This window comes from Convolutriloba macropyga, chromosome 6, assembly GCF_964194025.1.
Source record: "Convolutriloba macropyga chromosome 6, txConMacr16.3, whole genome shotgun sequence".
NCBI classification, from domain to species: Eukaryota; Metazoa; Xenacoelomorpha; order Acoela; family Convolutidae; genus Convolutriloba; species Convolutriloba macropyga.
Window position 1 is genome coordinate 38,633,903 of NC_134473.1, and position 17,538 is coordinate 38,651,440.

Below are 17,538 nucleotides of genomic sequence, written 5' to 3' on the forward strand. Positions count from 1 at the left end.
AGCCAAACAATTACGTCAATTTTTCACCAAAGCTTGACGTGGATTTCCAATACAACAATTCTTGACGTCAGTTTTGCATGGAAAAAATGACGTTATTAATGCCGTCATAGCCAACCAATCAACGATGCAGTTTTGACATGTAGAGCAGTATAAATAGAGCTTGAAAAACTACCAAAAAAAAGAGCGGAAACTTGATAATTTTGTGATATTAAAATTGACATAAAGTGCGTATTGAAGCACAATTCCTCGAGCAGTAAATAACTGGATACTGTGTCCTGTATCGACAAAATACTTGGGAAATAATTCAACTGTTGGCATCCCAAATTTTGACGTCTTCAAATCGTGAGTACAGAGAGCAAAACTCTACTTAAATTAAGTTTAAATATTTTTGCAAAACAGGTCTTAGACATATATCTTTGTCTTCGATTTGTTCAGATATCGGAGTGAACTGGTATAAATATTAGAGATTGCGTATTTTGTGATCTGTAGTAAACCCAGTCCAGTTCGATATTGAAAAAACTAAGATTAGCAGTTAGTTGTGAACTGAAATTGTAATGCAACGGTAAGAATATAGCGGATATTTAGTTACAAAAGCGAATAGCAAAAAACACAATATCCAGACAGATTTGTGGCCGCTGAAACGAACTGGGCGGTGTAAAGCTTTCCTCGTCATAAGTGGAGAGCAGCCGTTACATTTGGTCCGCCGACCCGGACAGTGGAAGGCAAACTGCTGTCCAATCTGATGAAGAGAGTGTCAAAGGCACCCACTAAAGAAAATCAAACGAAACAACAACGCAACACCAGTGAGGCAGAGTGAAGAGTTCAATTCACTGAAGCAGCTATAGTCCCATACGAGTGGCTAACCCTGCGTAAAAGCAAGAAGCAAAGCAAAAGCGAACAGCACCCAGGCAATTCAAGCACAATCAGCAGAGAACAGCTTCAGGCAACAGTTCAAAGGCACAATAACAAGCTTCAAGAGTTAGTGGACGAAGTCAACACTAAAAGAAGACTTGGTCAGAGAATAATTGCAGATTCAGACCGACCCAACAAACTAAAGGTACTCTATCAACAGACTGTTCATTTACTAGAGGAAGAAATACCCATGCAATTGCAGCGTCGTAACCAACTTGCACCCTACTCAACAAACTTTCTTGAAGAACAACTACAGCAGGCAAGGGAGTGCAAAGCAAATCTGGATATTCATTGGCTTGCATATATAAGCAAAGGCACGCAACCAGAAATGAATACAGAGCAAGGCAACACGAGTCAAGCAGTGAACGAAATTGAGAGTAACAACAACTATCCAACGGACAACTCAGCTACCCAAACGCTACAAAACGGCACAGTAGCAAACGATCCGAATAGGGAGAATATTTCTGAAACATCTTCAGCAAAGCAAAGGCGCGAAGAACGGATGAAGAAGTTCGATATTAAGTCTGAAACACAGTTGCGGCTCGAACAGGCAAGGTTCGAGCGAAGGAAGCTAGAGCTCGAGATGCAGATGAAGGAGTTAGAAACCAAGCATCAACTACTGGAACAAGAACGTGAACTGGAGCGCATAGTGAAAAGAACAGCATTAGAGAATGATGATGCTCGTTCCCAATCAACCGGTGCTCGAGATAAATAACCCTTCAACTGGACCCCAAGGAGAGGAGATGTCTCTGACTGGGCCAGCAGGATCGACTCCCTTCTAACCCCAAGCAGTGCAGGAGCTCGCTTCGATGCAACCCCTGAACTGAACAGACAGAGTCAGTTCTCACGATATCGAAACCGTTCATCAAGTGCTGAAGACAGGGACGTTTCCCCCAGAGCTGGATTACGATACAACAGTGGATATGCAGGTAGCAGTAACCTACCTAAGCTGAAGTTGAACAGCTTCGATGGAAACCCTCTCGAATGACCGGAGTGGTCCAGTATGTTCATTGCTACGGTGGATAGGCGACCAATACCAGACTCAGAGAATATGAGCCATCTCAAGGCCCTCCAGACAGGCAAGGCAAAGTCCGCGATATCTGGAATGGGCTACTCTGGGTAACTCTATGGTGCTGCTTGGAGCATTCTGGAGAGGAAATTTGGAAGGCCTCATGTGATCATCGATGCACAGTTGGAGAGTCTTCGCAAGGCTAGTCAGGTGAAACCACACGACTCAACAGGTCTGATCAGTTTCTCAGTTATTGTATCAAACTTTGTGAATGTGCTCAAAGAGTACAAGCAGATCGGCGATCTGCAATCAAGCTCAACACTGTATATGGCAGTAGATAAATTACCTCAAGTTCTCAAAGAGAAGTGGTGGTTCTATGTTGATGATAAAGATGAAGACTGGCCTGATCTGATTATGTTTGAAAAATGGCTATCACGAATGGCATTCGTGCATGAAGGGTTTTCAGCTTTCAAGGTAGAGCGCAAGGACGAAGACCGAAGAAGCACTAACAGAGACAAACGGTTTTCAAAGACATCGAACTTCAGTGCGAGTTCAAATGTGGAAGAAGTGAAGCAAATGCACAACGACCACTGCCCGCTAGCTGATGGCACTCACAAAATTTGGAACTGTCCATTCTTCAGGAATATGAGTGTGAATGATCGGTATGCAGCAGTGAGGAAGCAACGCTTATGTTACGGATTTCTGGGAAAAGGACATGCAATCAAAGATTGTAAAGTCAATGCGTGCGGTATCAATGGATGCACCAAGAAGCACAACAGATTGCTACACTCAGAAAACCAAATGGACGAGGGCAATCACGCAGTCAACGTAAGCGCAGCAACAATCAACAAGAGTAACGAAGTTACGAGCTTTCTTCAGATAGTTCCTGTCTCAATACAGAAAGGTGGCAGCAGGCTGAACACATATGCTTTCCTCGATAGTGGATCAACGGTTTCATTCATCGATCAAAGTGTGCAACAGAAGTTACAAGCCCAAGGCACCGATGCAACACTCAACATAGCAGGCATACACGGAACGAAGGATCTGAAGACAGAAAAGATTCCTCTCAAAATAAAGGGATTACATTCAAAGGTGCATTCAATCGAAGCGTTTGCACATCCGTCAATTTCGTTGGGAAACACAAACTTTGACTACAGCCAGCTGAAGCAAAGCTTCAACCACTTGAGTGTTCTCCCAAACAAGAGCTTCAACTTGAAGGAAGTTGGCATCATCCTTGGTCAAGATGCTTACGAGCTACAACGCCCATTGGACTACAAGATAGGAACACGAAGTGAACCTTTCGCCGTTCTCACAGAATTAGGATGGGTAGTCAGTGGACCCATGACGGGAAAGAGAAGACAAAATGTTTGTCATTTCGCCTTCACAGAGGATGTGAAAGTGGCTGAGAATATCCAAACGTGGTGGGACATAGAAACATATGCCTCCAAAATCAACGTCGTCAGTCAGTCAAAGAAGGAACTGCAGGCACAAAAGATGCTAGAGTGTACGAAGAAGTTTACAGGCGAGCGGTACGAAGTGGGAATGCTATGGAGTGAACCAGAGCCAAACCTGCCGAACAACTACAGCTCAGCCTTGGGTCAGCTTTTCTCACTGGAGCGAAGATTCCAAAAGGACCCAAACCTGAAAAGTGAAAAGTTTGTATCAACAGTCAATAGATACCGATGTTGAAAAGGGATTCGTAAAGATACTGGACGAATCCGAAGTGAAAGGCACCTTCGGGAAGGAATGGTGTTTGCCTCATCATCCTGTGCTAAACCCGAACAAGCCTGGCAAAGTAAGACGTGTTTGCAATGCTGCATCAAAGTACAAAGAAGTATGCCTAAACGACAAGGTACTAGCAGGACCCAATCTACTACATGGATTGATCGGAACGATATTCAGATTTCGTGAGGGACCAATAACCCTAACAGCGGATATCGAATCAATGTTTCTGCAAGTACAAGTTCCCGAACAGGACAGAAGTTGCTTGAGGTTTCTGTGGCGTCCAAGAACTAACGAACCTGTTCAAATATACGAATATCAGCGACACGTATTTGGAGCTAAGAGTTGTGCAAATTACGCTCCAACATCTGCAAATTACGCTTTCAAGCGAGTGGGACTGGACAATGAAGAAATGTATCCAATATCAGCAAAGGCAATACAAAACAACTTCTACATGGACGATTTCATCAAATCAGTAGAAACCCCTGAAGAAGCAATCAAAGTCTTTAATCAGTTACAACCTCTTCTCTCTCAACACGCTGAAGAACAACACGCTGATTTGAGCTGAAGAAGTGGATAAGCAACAACGATGAGATACCCAAACAATCCCAGAAGACTTGAAGTCGATCAGCAACACAAAGCAAGTCGAGGTGGAACCCAATGCGGAGGGATCTTCAGTGCTTGGACTACAGTGGACTGTTACTGACGATAGTCTTCAAGTGTGTAGAGGTACAAACAAAGAAGTTGAAACTCCAATAACTCAGAGGAAGATTCTGTCACTTGTCTCTTCAGTATTTGACCCGATCGGATTGTTTGCTCCGTTCAGTGTTCACATGAGACGACTACTAAAAGGCATTTGGACTAAGAATGGACAACATTGGGACAAAGAAGTGGAGCCTGTTGAGGAAGCAGAATTTCGGAGGTGGTAAGAACAACTTCCAATTGTAGCTGAAACAAGCATTGCTAGAAGGCACTTCTATACAGCAAGGGACAAAATTGAACTTCATGTGTTTGCCGACGCATCTGAAGACACGATGTGCGCAGTGGCCTACCTACGTTCACAACCCAAAGAGTACTCAGCCGACTTAGCATTTGTAATTGGAAAAAGCAGGGTGGCACCGATGAGGCATCTTTCAATACCCCGCTGGGAACTGCAAGCAGCGGTGATGGCAGTGAGGTTGAAGGAACAGATAGTCAAGGAACATGAGATGAAGATAAGCAGTTGCAGTTTTTGGTCAGACTCAACTACAGTATTACAGTGGATACACAGCTCCCATCGTAAGCAGAAAGTGTTTGTGGCCAATCGAGTTGCTGAGATACTGGATACAACTGATGTTTCACAGTGGAAACATGTGAGCGGTATCAACAACCCAGCTGACATTGGCACGAAAGCAATCAACATTGAAGAACTCAAGAGAAGCGAGTGGCTCACTGGGCCGGCCTGGTTGAAGCGACCAGAAAGTGAATGGCCAGAGCAAGTGAAACTAGTCTTCGCCTCAGATGAAGAGAATATACCCGCATCGGTCTTTACAACACAGACTGAAGAGAAGAAAGCTGTTATTCAGTGGGAACGATTCAGTAACTTCAACAGGTTAGTGAATGCAGTGGCATATGTGCGGCGAGCCATAAGCAAACACAAACCAGCAACACTTATAGTAAGCGTTGAAGAACGAGAAAAAGCAAAAGCAACAATCTTCAAGCTACTACAGCAAGAACAGTTTAGTGAAGAGATGAAATCTCTCAGGGCTGAAAAGGAAATTCCAAAAAGCAGCAAAATCCTACAATTCTCAACCTTTCTAGATGAAGAGGGGCTTATTCGAGCCAAAGGCAGAATAGGCAAAAGTCATTTGGACTTCGATGCAAAGCATCCAATATTGCTACATTGGAAACATCAAGCAGTTGAATTATTCTTGCGAAACGAGCACAAGAACAATCAGCATGAATGCACTGAGCATGTAAGAAACATTGTTCAGCAGAAGATGTGGATCCTAGGCATACGAAATGCCTTGCGATCAATCAAGAACAAGTGTGTAACCTGCAGAAAGGGCAGAGCACAAACGATAGCACCGGTAATGGCAGATCTACCCGAAGAACGGCTAGATGCTTCAACAGCCTTTACAAATGTTGGAGTGGATTACTTCGGCCCTTTCATTGTGAAGATTGGGCGAAGGAACGAAAAGTGATGGTGTTGTCTGTTCACATGTCTAACTGTGAGAGCGGTGCATATAGAGGTTGTACCCAAGATAGACACAGACAGTTGTCTCAATGCAATTATAAGGTTTATTGCACGAAGAGGCAAACCAAGTACAATGATCAGTGACAATGGGACAAACTTTGTTGGAGCTGAAAGAGAATTTGCAGAATATGTTGCAGCATGGAACAAAGAGAGGATCCAAGAACATTTGATTCAACAGGGGATCAGATGGAAGTTCAACCCACCCGCAGCACCTCACTTTGGAGGAGTATGGGAGCGGCTGGTCAGAAGCTGCAGGAAAGCAATGTATGCAGTGTTGGGGAACAGATCAGTCACCGAGGACGTTCTATCAACTACGATGTGTATTGTGGAACAAACGATGAACGCAAGACCGTTGACTTCGGTCAGTTCAGATGCTAATGACTTTGAAGCATTGACCCCTAATCACTTCTTGCTTTGCAACAAGAACATTTGCCTACCCTATCTACCAAGCGCAGAAGAATTTGTAGACCACAGAAAACTCTTTCGACAAACTCAAGCATATGCAAATCTCATCTGGGACAGATTTCGTAAAGAATACTTGCCAACTTTGAACAATCGGCAAAAGTGGAGATCTACGACGAACGAGAACCTTAAAGAAGGAGATCTCGTTTGGTTGATCGAAGAGAGTGACAAGCGAGGATACTACAAACTGGGTCGAGTTGTGGAGACCATGGAAGGGTCTGACGGAGTGATTCGATCAACGAAAGTTAGAACGAACGCCGGAGTTTACAAAAGACCAGTAGTGAAGCTCGCCCCTGTACTGCCAAACGAGAAAGATGTTTTCACTAAGGAAAACAGGGCCGGCGATGTGAAGGCCGAGCTTAACTAAAGTTCCCATATTTGTTAAGCAAATAAATTCAGCTCTGAATTGGACATATGTTACTCAAACTTTGGTGTACGATATACCTAAAGCCAAACAATTACGTCAATTTTTCACCAAAAACTTGACGTGGATTTCCAATACAACAATTCTTGACGTCAGTTTTGCATGGAAAAAATGACGTTATTGATGCCGTCATAGCCAACCAATCAACGATGCAGTTTTGACCTGTAGAGAAGCATAAATAGAGCTTGAAAAACTACCAAAAAGAGCGGAAACTTGATAATTTTGTGATATTAAAATTGACATAAAGTGCGTATTGAAGCACAATTCCTCGAGCAGTAAATAACTGGTTACTGTGTCCTGTATCGACAAAATACTTGGGAAATAATTCAACTGTTGGCATCCCAAATTTTGACGTCTTCAAATCGTGAGTACAGAGAGCAAAACTCTACTTAAGTTAAGTTTAAATATTTTTGCAAAACAGGTCTTAGACATATATCTTTGTCTTCGATTTGTTCAGATATCGGAGTGAACTGGTATACATAACAGAGATTGCGTATTTTGTGATCTGTAGTAAACCCAGACCAGTTCGATATTGAAAAAACTAAGATTAGCAGTTAGTTGTGAACTGAAATTGTAATGCAACGGTAAGAATATAGCGGATATACAGTTACAAAAGCGAATAGCAAAATACACAATATCCGGACAGATTTGTGGCCGCTGAAACGAACTGGGCGGTTTAAAGCTTTCCTCGTCATAAGTGGGAGAGCAGCCGTTACATATTAGATTGGCAGTCACCTACTAAGAACTTGAAAGACAAAACTAGAGAAATTGTGAGATATTACCATTAGTACGAAACTTATAAGATCTTACAATATAACTGAAGCACCGTTGAAGACAAATTTTGCAAAACCAACGGTGGGAACCTCGCAAGTAGTGTCGTAAAAATGATTATTTCTTGGTAACATTACTGATATTCTTACTGTAAGCAATACATTACTGATATCTTGATATGAGTACTGTAACTAATACTTGATATCATTTCTTGTTATCATTACTGCAACTAGTAATGACTGTCAATTAAAAACAGTATCATCATCAATCCATGACACAGGAAACATTATCCAGGAATGAAAATATAAAAGCCTTACGTTTAGAATATTTGTATGCAATGGCGGAAGAAAGAGAGGCCTCGTCTGCACTTATGGTCCCATCGAATGTCGCATAAACCTAAAAGTGTTCACCCATTCGACATTTAACAATTATCATAAACAGTTCACATTATATAATGTAAATCTCTTAAAATGATGATATGTGATTACGTACATGCTATCATACCTATTTATTAAGAGCAATCTGGAGTCATAGAAGTTGAGGCCACAAAAGATAAAGCTGCAACATTTGGCTTTTCAATGTCTTTAAAATGAACCGACCGTTAACAAAGAACTGAATTTTACCTCAAATTCATGCAAATCATATTGCATATTTTCTTATCTATGCTAATAACCAGTCAAATGGAGGGCGTCTCGCTTTTTCACCCCTATCTATTTAACCCCCTATCATTTCACGCCTCTATCATTTAACATCACTATCAATTAATAATCCCTCCATCATTTTACCCTGATTTTACTTCTCTATAAAATTAGGAATAATAAATTACTAAATTAATCACTTGACCATACCTGAATGGCCCTATACTATAATCTTTATTTAGAACTGTTTTTTTGAAACGATATTCAGACGACTTGCAATAAAAAAAAAATCAATATAGTCTTTTTTATTAACGTCAACGCAATTTAAAATTGTTATTAAGATCTAAAGAGGATAAAGTAAAACACGTGGAGGACACAGATTTTGTCGAAAAGCGTAATAATGGTAGTAAAAACTGGTAAAAATATTGATCACATAAAGGCGCTTGAATCAATTTTTGCATAATCTTTTTTGTTCTGATTTTAAACACTGTCTGATAAACCTTTGCCTGCTTATATTCAATTCTGATGACGATGGGATCACTAATCGACCTCAAAGTTCACAAAACAATACAATTTGTCAAAAAATCCTTTCAAAAATGTTGGCCCAATTTTCGACTTGCAGAAAAACAAACACAAATAGATTATTAAATAAAAAAAAGTAAGAAAAATAACAACAATATTAATTAAAATAATAATAGTAACAAAAAAATAATAATAAAAATTATAATAATAATAATAATAATAATAATAGTAATAATAATAATAATAATAATAATAATAATAATAATAATAATAAAAATAATAATAATAATAATAATAGAATAATAATAATAATAATAAGAATAATAATAATAATAATAATAATAATAATAATAATAATAATAATAATAATAATAATAATAGTAATAGCAATAATAATAATTATTATTATTATCATTAGTATTATTATTATACAAAACGGATTCTTTTTTAAAACTTTGGTCCTTTTTTGCAACCGTTTTTAAAAATTTACCGTCAATGTGGCAATGCACAAAAAATGTTAATAACAATACGGTATGCCTAAAATTCAGGCATTGACAATTCTGTCTATTGGTATGAAAAATTGAGCACGCAAAATTTATTAACATTGAAATTGAGCCAATTTTCCTGGCTCCAATTAATCGCTCCGTCTATATTTTGTCGGACTTCCACTCATTTTTGAAATTTTTCTAAAACATTTGTGTCATCTCCAAGCAAAACGGATTCATTTTTAAAACGGTGATCACTTTTTGTAACCGTTTTTTAAAAATTTACCGTCAGTGTGGCAGTCCGCAAAAAAATGTTAATAACAGTACGGTATGCCTAAAAACCAGGCATTGAAAGTTCTGTCTATTGATATGAAAAATTGAGCACGCAGAATATAATATATCAACTTTAAAATTGAGCAGATTTTCCTAGCTCCAATCAATTGCTCTGTCTATATTTGGTCGCACTTCTCATTTTTTTGAACTTTTTCTAAAACAATTGTTTCATCTCCATACAAAACGGATTCATTTTTAGCTTAGTAGCTATAAAGCATTTTAGATTTCGTAAAAAAAAAACAGCCGATGCCTTTCAGTAAAAATAAAGAAGGAAAGTGAAGCGAAAAAAGGCAATGTTTAATGATCACTTTTAGTCTACTTTATTATTTGATTACTTTTACTCAGTGATATATGCAAAATTCATGCAAGTTTATTGCTGCTACAACAAACAAACCTAAATAACAAAATAGACGCAAACAAACCCAGATTAAATCTTTTGAATCGGAAAAGTTTTTACCAGGAACATTTTATGGATAATTTGCATAAGTAGCTTCGAGAATATTGTAAAAAAATTGCAGCTGTTTTCCTCATTCTCTTCCATAAAGCTGCTGAGAATAAAAAAAACAACTACTCTCATTTCTCTTTCATCACATATGGTAATTCTCCCTTAAAATTGTACAAATAGAAAGAAAAAATTGCTTAAAAGTTAACTCCACTGATGAACGTAGACATAGCCAGAAGTTCTATTGAGTCAAATGGACAAAATACATATTTAAAACTAAACTAAAAAAGAAAAACTGCTACAATTTGATCTGTCAGAAATTTGATCTCATGGTTCTTAAAAACTGATATCTAATGCAAATCGTATCCGGCTTTTTAACGATTATTTGTTTTACCGCTAGAGCAGACAAAGCATACATCACATGTGGAATTTTTAACTACTTCTTATGATGTCTGGCCCAATATCCGGACGCTCAGAATTTGGAGAGCGGGTAAAACTATGAGTTACAAAGGAAATTGAAAATTAGTGTCAACTTCCCGGGTCGAGACCGAATGGTTAACTTGTAACAACTTGAAAGTCGAATAGTTTACCTGTGAAAACTTGCAAAAGCAATGGCAAACCTGCAAGTTTCTTGCGAGTTCGTTCCGGTTGAGCTCAACTCTTATTGGTTAATTCATTTTAAAATTCAGTCATTTAGCGTGAAAGCGCGTTGGAGTTTGTTGTTCATTTTGAATAGCGAAATACAATCCGACCTAAGTTGACCAAATGGTTACTTATCAATTTTATCAGCTCTGGAAGTCCTTTTGCAATTCAATTCAAAAAAAGCATATGTCAATTAGCTGCTTCGCCATTGCTTTCCATAAAATGTTCCTAAAATTTTATACACTTTTACACTTTATCGCTTTGATTGACGTTTATAATTCATATGTCAGCATTTTCTCCAATCATAATTGCAATTCACAATTTTCCCGATCCTATTTTTTTAAACATCTGTTTGCATTCATATCTTGCAATGTTTTATTGTTTTTTACTACAATATAGTCAGAATTGTTATCTTGTAACAACTTATATTCTAAGAAGTTATGAAAAAACATATAATAAATGTCGAATTTTTTACCGTTTAGGAACCATATGAGTCGAATAGTTAACTTTCAGGAGCCTTGAAGGTCAAATGGTTAACTTGTAAGAACTTGTAAGTCGAATGGTTGAATTGTAAGAACTTTTCGGTCAAATGTTTAACTTGTAAGAATTTGCAAGTTTTTGGAAGAAAAACTTGCAGGGCGATGCATCGTCTTGTAAGTTTCTGCCACAAACTTGCAAGGTCTTACAAGTTAACCATTCGGCCTGGACCCGGGTTTAAAGTACTTATTTATTACTTAGTTTTAAAATAACCTTAAAGAGGGAGCAGCAGCTTGTAGCGCAAACTATTTCTCCTATCACAATAATCCTTAACCTTTTCACAGAGGGTGTAAGCTACTATTTTTTTGAGTTTCAATCTTTTATGTGAACAAATAAAGGTATCATATCAATATTTGAAAAATCGTTAGTCGAATTTAATTTTAGCTGTTAGCTGTTATCTAAATCCTAATTGAATGATTAAAGTCCCATTTGTTCCAAAGAACAAAATTATCTCAAGCGTAGACTCGAATTTCGGCGCGGTCTGGACTTTTTGAGCAGTGCTTTAAAATTAACGTCCACGCCCACGCTGCGAACACACTCATTTTCATCCCTTTTGATTTTTCCGAGCCAAGGGGCAACTACACAATTGCAAATAGAGTCTATGACGGGAGTTAAGAACCTATATTATTATCTGGACTGAACATGAACTTGTTAATTTTTGAGCAATTGTTTTCTCGACCTTGTGTGAATTTGGTACTGTATGTAGCTAGTAGTAATTCAGCTAACCGTAAATTCATATTTGGTCCCATCGTCGGCCAATCCGCTAAAGGTGAAAATAGCTGATGGCGCAGTCTGGTTTGAGTTGGTAAGAATAAATAAATAGTTCTTTGACAAGTCGTCAGTTGGCGTAAAAGTGCCTTCGTCACTCCGAGGGGCATTGGGCAAAGGCACGTTTGAGCTCAGGAAAAGTTTGGAGATCTCACCACTAGGGATCTCGATTTGCATGACGAAAGTGGTGTCAGAAGTAGAACTGTGTCGAGATAGAATGGGCTGAGCAGGGGCTGCAAAATTGATCAACATTTGCTATGCTCATAGACATCACAAAAATATCTCTTCAAAATTTATAACTGCATAATAAACAAAGTTCGGGTATATTTACCCCAAAAGAAGCTTAAAATATTCAAACAGTTTAGATGAATACGGCTTACTTTAACTCTTTTCTTGCGGTAACTTTACCTCAACTTTACCTTACAAAATGATTTATTATTTATTATATTGAACAATGTCTCATATCTCCAATGGGAAAAAAATTTAAAAGTGCATGGCCAAAACTTTCAAATTGTGGATTAATTTTTATAGGCAGAAGTTTATTTTAGATTTACAAGGTCTTTCAATTTCCAGTTATTGTTCTTGATACAGTAGTAAAAACCTTCAATACGCAATTTTGGCCTAAGTTGTCATCGTTAATAAAAAATATTATTAGCTGGAGAAAAGTATAACCTGTAACGACATTGACTGTTGCTGAAGGCGATGAGGCACTGACTAATTGTCTGATATCTTCCAAACCTGTGACATGGCATTCTAAGTATGACTTCAGGGTCAAGGTCACGCTGAACTCAGTTCCAGGGGTCACGTTTTTGTACCTAAATAAAAAGTACTTCAAAGTATCTCGCCAATATTCCTGATACAATAAAAGGATATTAACAGAATTCGTTTTAAAAAGGGATTTAATTTAGGGAGACTCAAAAACTAAGGAGGTTGGTACACGATTCAATTCGATCGCACTATAAACTCATGAGAATTTTTACTGTTTGTTTTTCTTCAGAACATGACAAAACTGGGGTGTGATAACAATTGGGGTCCTGCGGTCGTCAATCGGGGTACGGGGAAATGTAAAGATATGAACAAAGCGTGCAGATTTAGTGAAAATAGCCGCAAAAAAACCATGGCCAAAAACATCAAAATTCAATAAAAAATTCTGATTTGACATTCGATCCATATCTTCAGATCAAATTTTAAACACTGAAGTCTTCCAAGCAAAACGGAAAATAAACCAGTTAGAACAAACTCTCATGACTTTCAATTAGAGTTTACTTTCCTATTTGAGATTTAATGAGGGAGTGTATAAGTCATTTCATTGAATCAGCTATCATGTAGGCCCACTCAATTGGCCGGAATCTTACCACACGTTTGACCAAATACAAGCTAAAGCAACAAGAGAATTCAAGTGCACAAACTTGATAACAGCTGCTCTCCTATCAATGATACAGAAAAACTTTACACCGCCCAGTTCTTTTCAGCAGTTTCAAATCTGTCTGTATATTGATCTCATTGTAGTGAACTTTTGTGAACTGTATTAAATACTAAACAGTACATCAACTTTGCGTTACTTAATTATCAACTAGTCTCAACAACTGATTTGTTCACTTTTAATGATAAACAATTAGCTTTGCTCAGAAAACCAAAAAAATACAAGTTGCAACAATCAAAATTTGCTAAAAATTTGGTTAACTAATCAAAACACAAATCAAGAAATCAAATTATCTCAAAGTTAATTCTTCAGTAATGTACTCTTCTGTTGAATGTAGCACTAATTAACCAGACTATTTAAGTATCACATTCTTATCAAACCAGACTATCAAACCATAATATACAAAAATCAAATTAGGAAAATGCTCAACAAGAAACAAAATAACATGGTTGAACTGAGAAAACATTAGTCAAATTTAAGAATGTGAACAACAACCTCTGCAAAAATCCAAAATAGTTTCATTGAACATTTTTCAAGTTAACTTTATGATCAGTGTGAATAATTTCATGCCCCAAACGACCCATTTGTTCACCCTTCTTAAAGCCGCAACAATACTAAACAGACTCAAATTGATTTCCCGTTGAGAAAAAAAGCGTGAGATCAGTTAACGAGACGCAACTCGAATTTAGGAAACAACAATGACATCCAAAATTGCCCCCTATTGTTTCTTGGTATTTTAAAAAATGCACAATAGTTATGAAGGACAGTTTTTATGTTTGTAAGAAGTAGATTTGGCTACAAATTGAAAGACTTTGCGTTTTTAATCAAATTTCTTTTCCGTTTTAAAAGTTTCTGATTTTTGAGAGCAAACTAAGATAGTGAAAAATGCCTGTGTTTTTGAGCTAGAATCAGGACACGAAATAAAAGCGGCCAGTTTCTAAATAAGCAAGATTTTTCTATGCTCCAAAAAATAAAAAGTCATTAAAAGTCATATTATTCCGGCAAAATATTAGAGAGCGGACCTCAAAAATAAGTAGCAAAAATCCGCTTAACTAACTGCAAGTATAGATATGCAAAAATTTAAAGAACCAACAAAACACGCAAATATCTTGGCAAAGGACTCTCTGTCGTAACAACAGACAAAAAAAGACTGAACTTAAAAAACAAATTTGGAAAGAAGATCTGAAAATATACAAAAAAAATGGTAAATATGGTCCGCATAGTATATAATAAAACAAGATAAATCCGGTAAATTGTTTGTTTCATCATTTAGTCCCCATTTCTTTCATCTTCGAATCAAATTCATCCCTTAATTATAAGCACAGCTCTGTTTTGGCTGATAAATCTAGATTTCATTAGAGCGGCTAAATTTGTTCAAGTGAGATAAACTTATCGATCTTATCAGACAGATGAGACCAATCATCTCATGAGACAATTGAGATCAACCCTATGAAGGTCAAAAATTTGCTGATTAAATCTCTGAAAAAGTCTTAACTTCAATAGCCACCATAATTTGATTTTAATTCGATTCCAAACGTCTAAGAACTAGCCACGGTTGTCTGTACTTAGCTAGGTTTTAATATTCTTAATTTCTTTAATATTCTTAAGTGGCTTAGACAAAAAATAAAATAAGACGTGTGTTCAGATACCAATTTAAATCTCCACTGGTTACGGCATAAGTTGATTTCAATTTTTTGAGAATCTGTTTCGCATAAAAAGATAAAACCAGGCAGAGAGACGCAAGAGCAGAGTAGAGTTGGTTCTAATTTTTATTATAGTTAGATATAAAAACAAACTAAATTTTACAAATAGGATAAATTTAATTAATCATATGTGTCTTAGAAAGTTTTCTAATTTTTTTTACTACTGAGTGTTGATCTGAAAAAAGGTTACATGAGAAATCGTGTGAACCCTCACGAAATATTAAAATTTATGAAGATGAAAGCGACACAAGAGAAAACGTCAAAAGACTCATACGAAAAACAAGAAGAAATAAAAGATATCAAGCTATTCAGATTTTAATTTAAAAATTTTCTTGTTGAGAAACGATATATTTGAGGTTGTCTCCTGAACAATTGCTTCAGGTTCTCAAGGGTTTGGCGTTGGAACCAAAATAAATAAGTGCAACATTTGAATAAATTTGAAGACTTGAAACAATAAAAAAGTTACTCTGTTGTATTTGGAATGAGCCTTGTATCAGTGTTTCCCTGGTCATCAGTCAGGAAGTAGCCAGTTGCCGATCCAACAGACGGGGGACTCCAACTAACTTTGAAAGATGTCCCTGCATTACTGCTCGTGAAAACTGGATTCTCCGGCGGGTCTGGTACTGAAATAGCCAATTCGTCAGTCATATGGCCATACTCAGTTGAAATCACAGCTCTATTTCAAACTCTGAGTTGGTCATCAATTGAGAATAGAAAGTACCATTAGAATAGTAATTTTTTATTAGCTGCACTTGATTGAAAAACCTACTTGAAGGGAAAATGTCCCATTTCTGAATCGATTTTTTGACAATTTGAAATGTGCATTTTTTCACTGTGCATATATTATGGTGAAATCCAATAATCCGTTTACAATAACCTTATTTTAGAAAAAAAATTGATTAAGAATAGACAATTTTTTACCAGTGCATATGGTCATGACTTCAGATCTGGGACTGGTTTGTCCATAGGCAGAAGCAGTCACTTGGTAACTATAAGTAGTTCCAGCTGTCAAACCAGTATTATCAGTCATTGTCTTCAGAGGAGTATTGTTATCCGGATCCGTACTGGCCACACCATTTCTGTAAATTGTAAACACAGTCGGACAGCTTACAACATTCGTGTCATCCCAATGAAGAGTGATGGAAGAAGTTGAGTCTATTGATGATGAAGCAGGCACCCAAAACGGAGTTGCAGGAGCTGAAACGTCAATTCTAAGCCCATTACTATCACAAAAATCTCAAAAAATTTTAATGTTGAGTTGTCCGAAGAAAGCTATCATAGGTTTTATAGTGACACTGTTTTTTCTCAATTTCTATTTAAAACCTTTTGCAGTCTATTTACTTAGAGAAAATTGATGAGCTTTTAAAAATTTAATCTCCACAAAACCGGTCTGATTATCACCACAACTAACAATTTTAACGAATGTGGAAACATCACAAAATTCTGTCATGTACAGAGACCGGGGTCGAGGTTTTTGGGTAAATTTTTGTGAGAAATGCGGTGAATGCGGTGAATTTTTGAAGAAATGCGGTAATTGCGGTGAAAATAAATATTCACACTTTCAACACAAAACCAAAAATTCAACGCTGGTAACAAAACTACTCAATTATTTTGTTTGAATCAAGAGTTTTTTTGAGAGGCAATAAAAGAAAAATTTCGATTGATTTGACTCACTTGTGTACGTGAACACAGTTTCAGAATTGTACTGAGAACTCAAATTCTGACCACATCCACTCTCAACAGTCACGTTAATGTAGATCTGCTGACATGGCTGGAATCCGTTGAACACCTCTGAAAAAGTCTCTCCGGCCGCAGCATAGAGAGCATTGGTGGAATTAACAGTTCTCGAATAACTGAGAGTGTTGTCCGGCAGCATGTAGAATGTGTAGCTCCTACTGAGACCAGTGGGCACAGTCCAGTTTGCGATCACTGACTCGTTGTCGTATCCGGAATAGGTGAAATTTTGTAGAAGCGCAGGGTCTGAAAGATTTTATTGTTGTGGCGTGAAAAATTCTCGAAACAAAATCACTGTTTTTGCAGGCGAATGCAAAGTAAGCCGATAGGCAAGCGACAGAAAAGCAAGCCGAAAGTATGTAATAGTTATGTAATCTATCAGAAATAATATATTGTCAGCCGTTACAATCAATACTGCGCGTAGTATTATAGTGCATAATGTATTCCAATGCACCAAAGAAACAAAAATGCGTCAATTTTTAGACATCTAGTGAGTACGGGCCTCAGCAGACCGCTGTCCATGGCCATGCCTCTCATCCGCTGAGGGATGTAATCCGCAATTAGCGGGCCGGTTATCGCGGCGAAGCCAGGCCCGCCAGGGGCAACTTAAAATACGGGTATCCAAAAATTTTTCGGCTTATTTGACCTCATTTTCAAAATTCGGCTTGCTTGCCTATCGGCTTGCTTGACCGCCACCGTTTTTGAAATACTTGAATCTCTATGACTATGAATCTTTTTAGAGACCAGTACAAAATTATTCTGCTTAAGATAATGA

General features: G+C 37.5%; 1 protein-coding gene across 1 annotated transcript in view; it reads right to left on the minus strand.

Annotated features, from left to right (window-relative positions):
- Window positions 1-17,538, minus strand: part of LOC142341666 (uncharacterized) — a 159,122-nt gene that overhangs the window by 26,239 nt on the left and 115,345 nt on the right. The window contains exons 37-42 of the mRNA XM_075392792.1: window positions 16,704-17,009; window positions 15,951-16,226; window positions 15,496-15,652; window positions 12,576-12,718; window positions 11,862-12,136; window positions 7,854-7,932 (exon numbers count right to left, since the gene is read on the minus strand). Of these exons, the coding sequence (XP_075248907.1) occupies window positions 7,854-7,932; window positions 11,862-12,136; window positions 12,576-12,718; window positions 15,496-15,652; window positions 15,951-16,226; window positions 16,704-17,009 (1,236 nt within the window). The remainder of the gene's footprint in view (window positions 1-7,853; window positions 7,933-11,861; window positions 12,137-12,575; window positions 12,719-15,495; window positions 15,653-15,950; window positions 16,227-16,703; window positions 17,010-17,538) is intronic.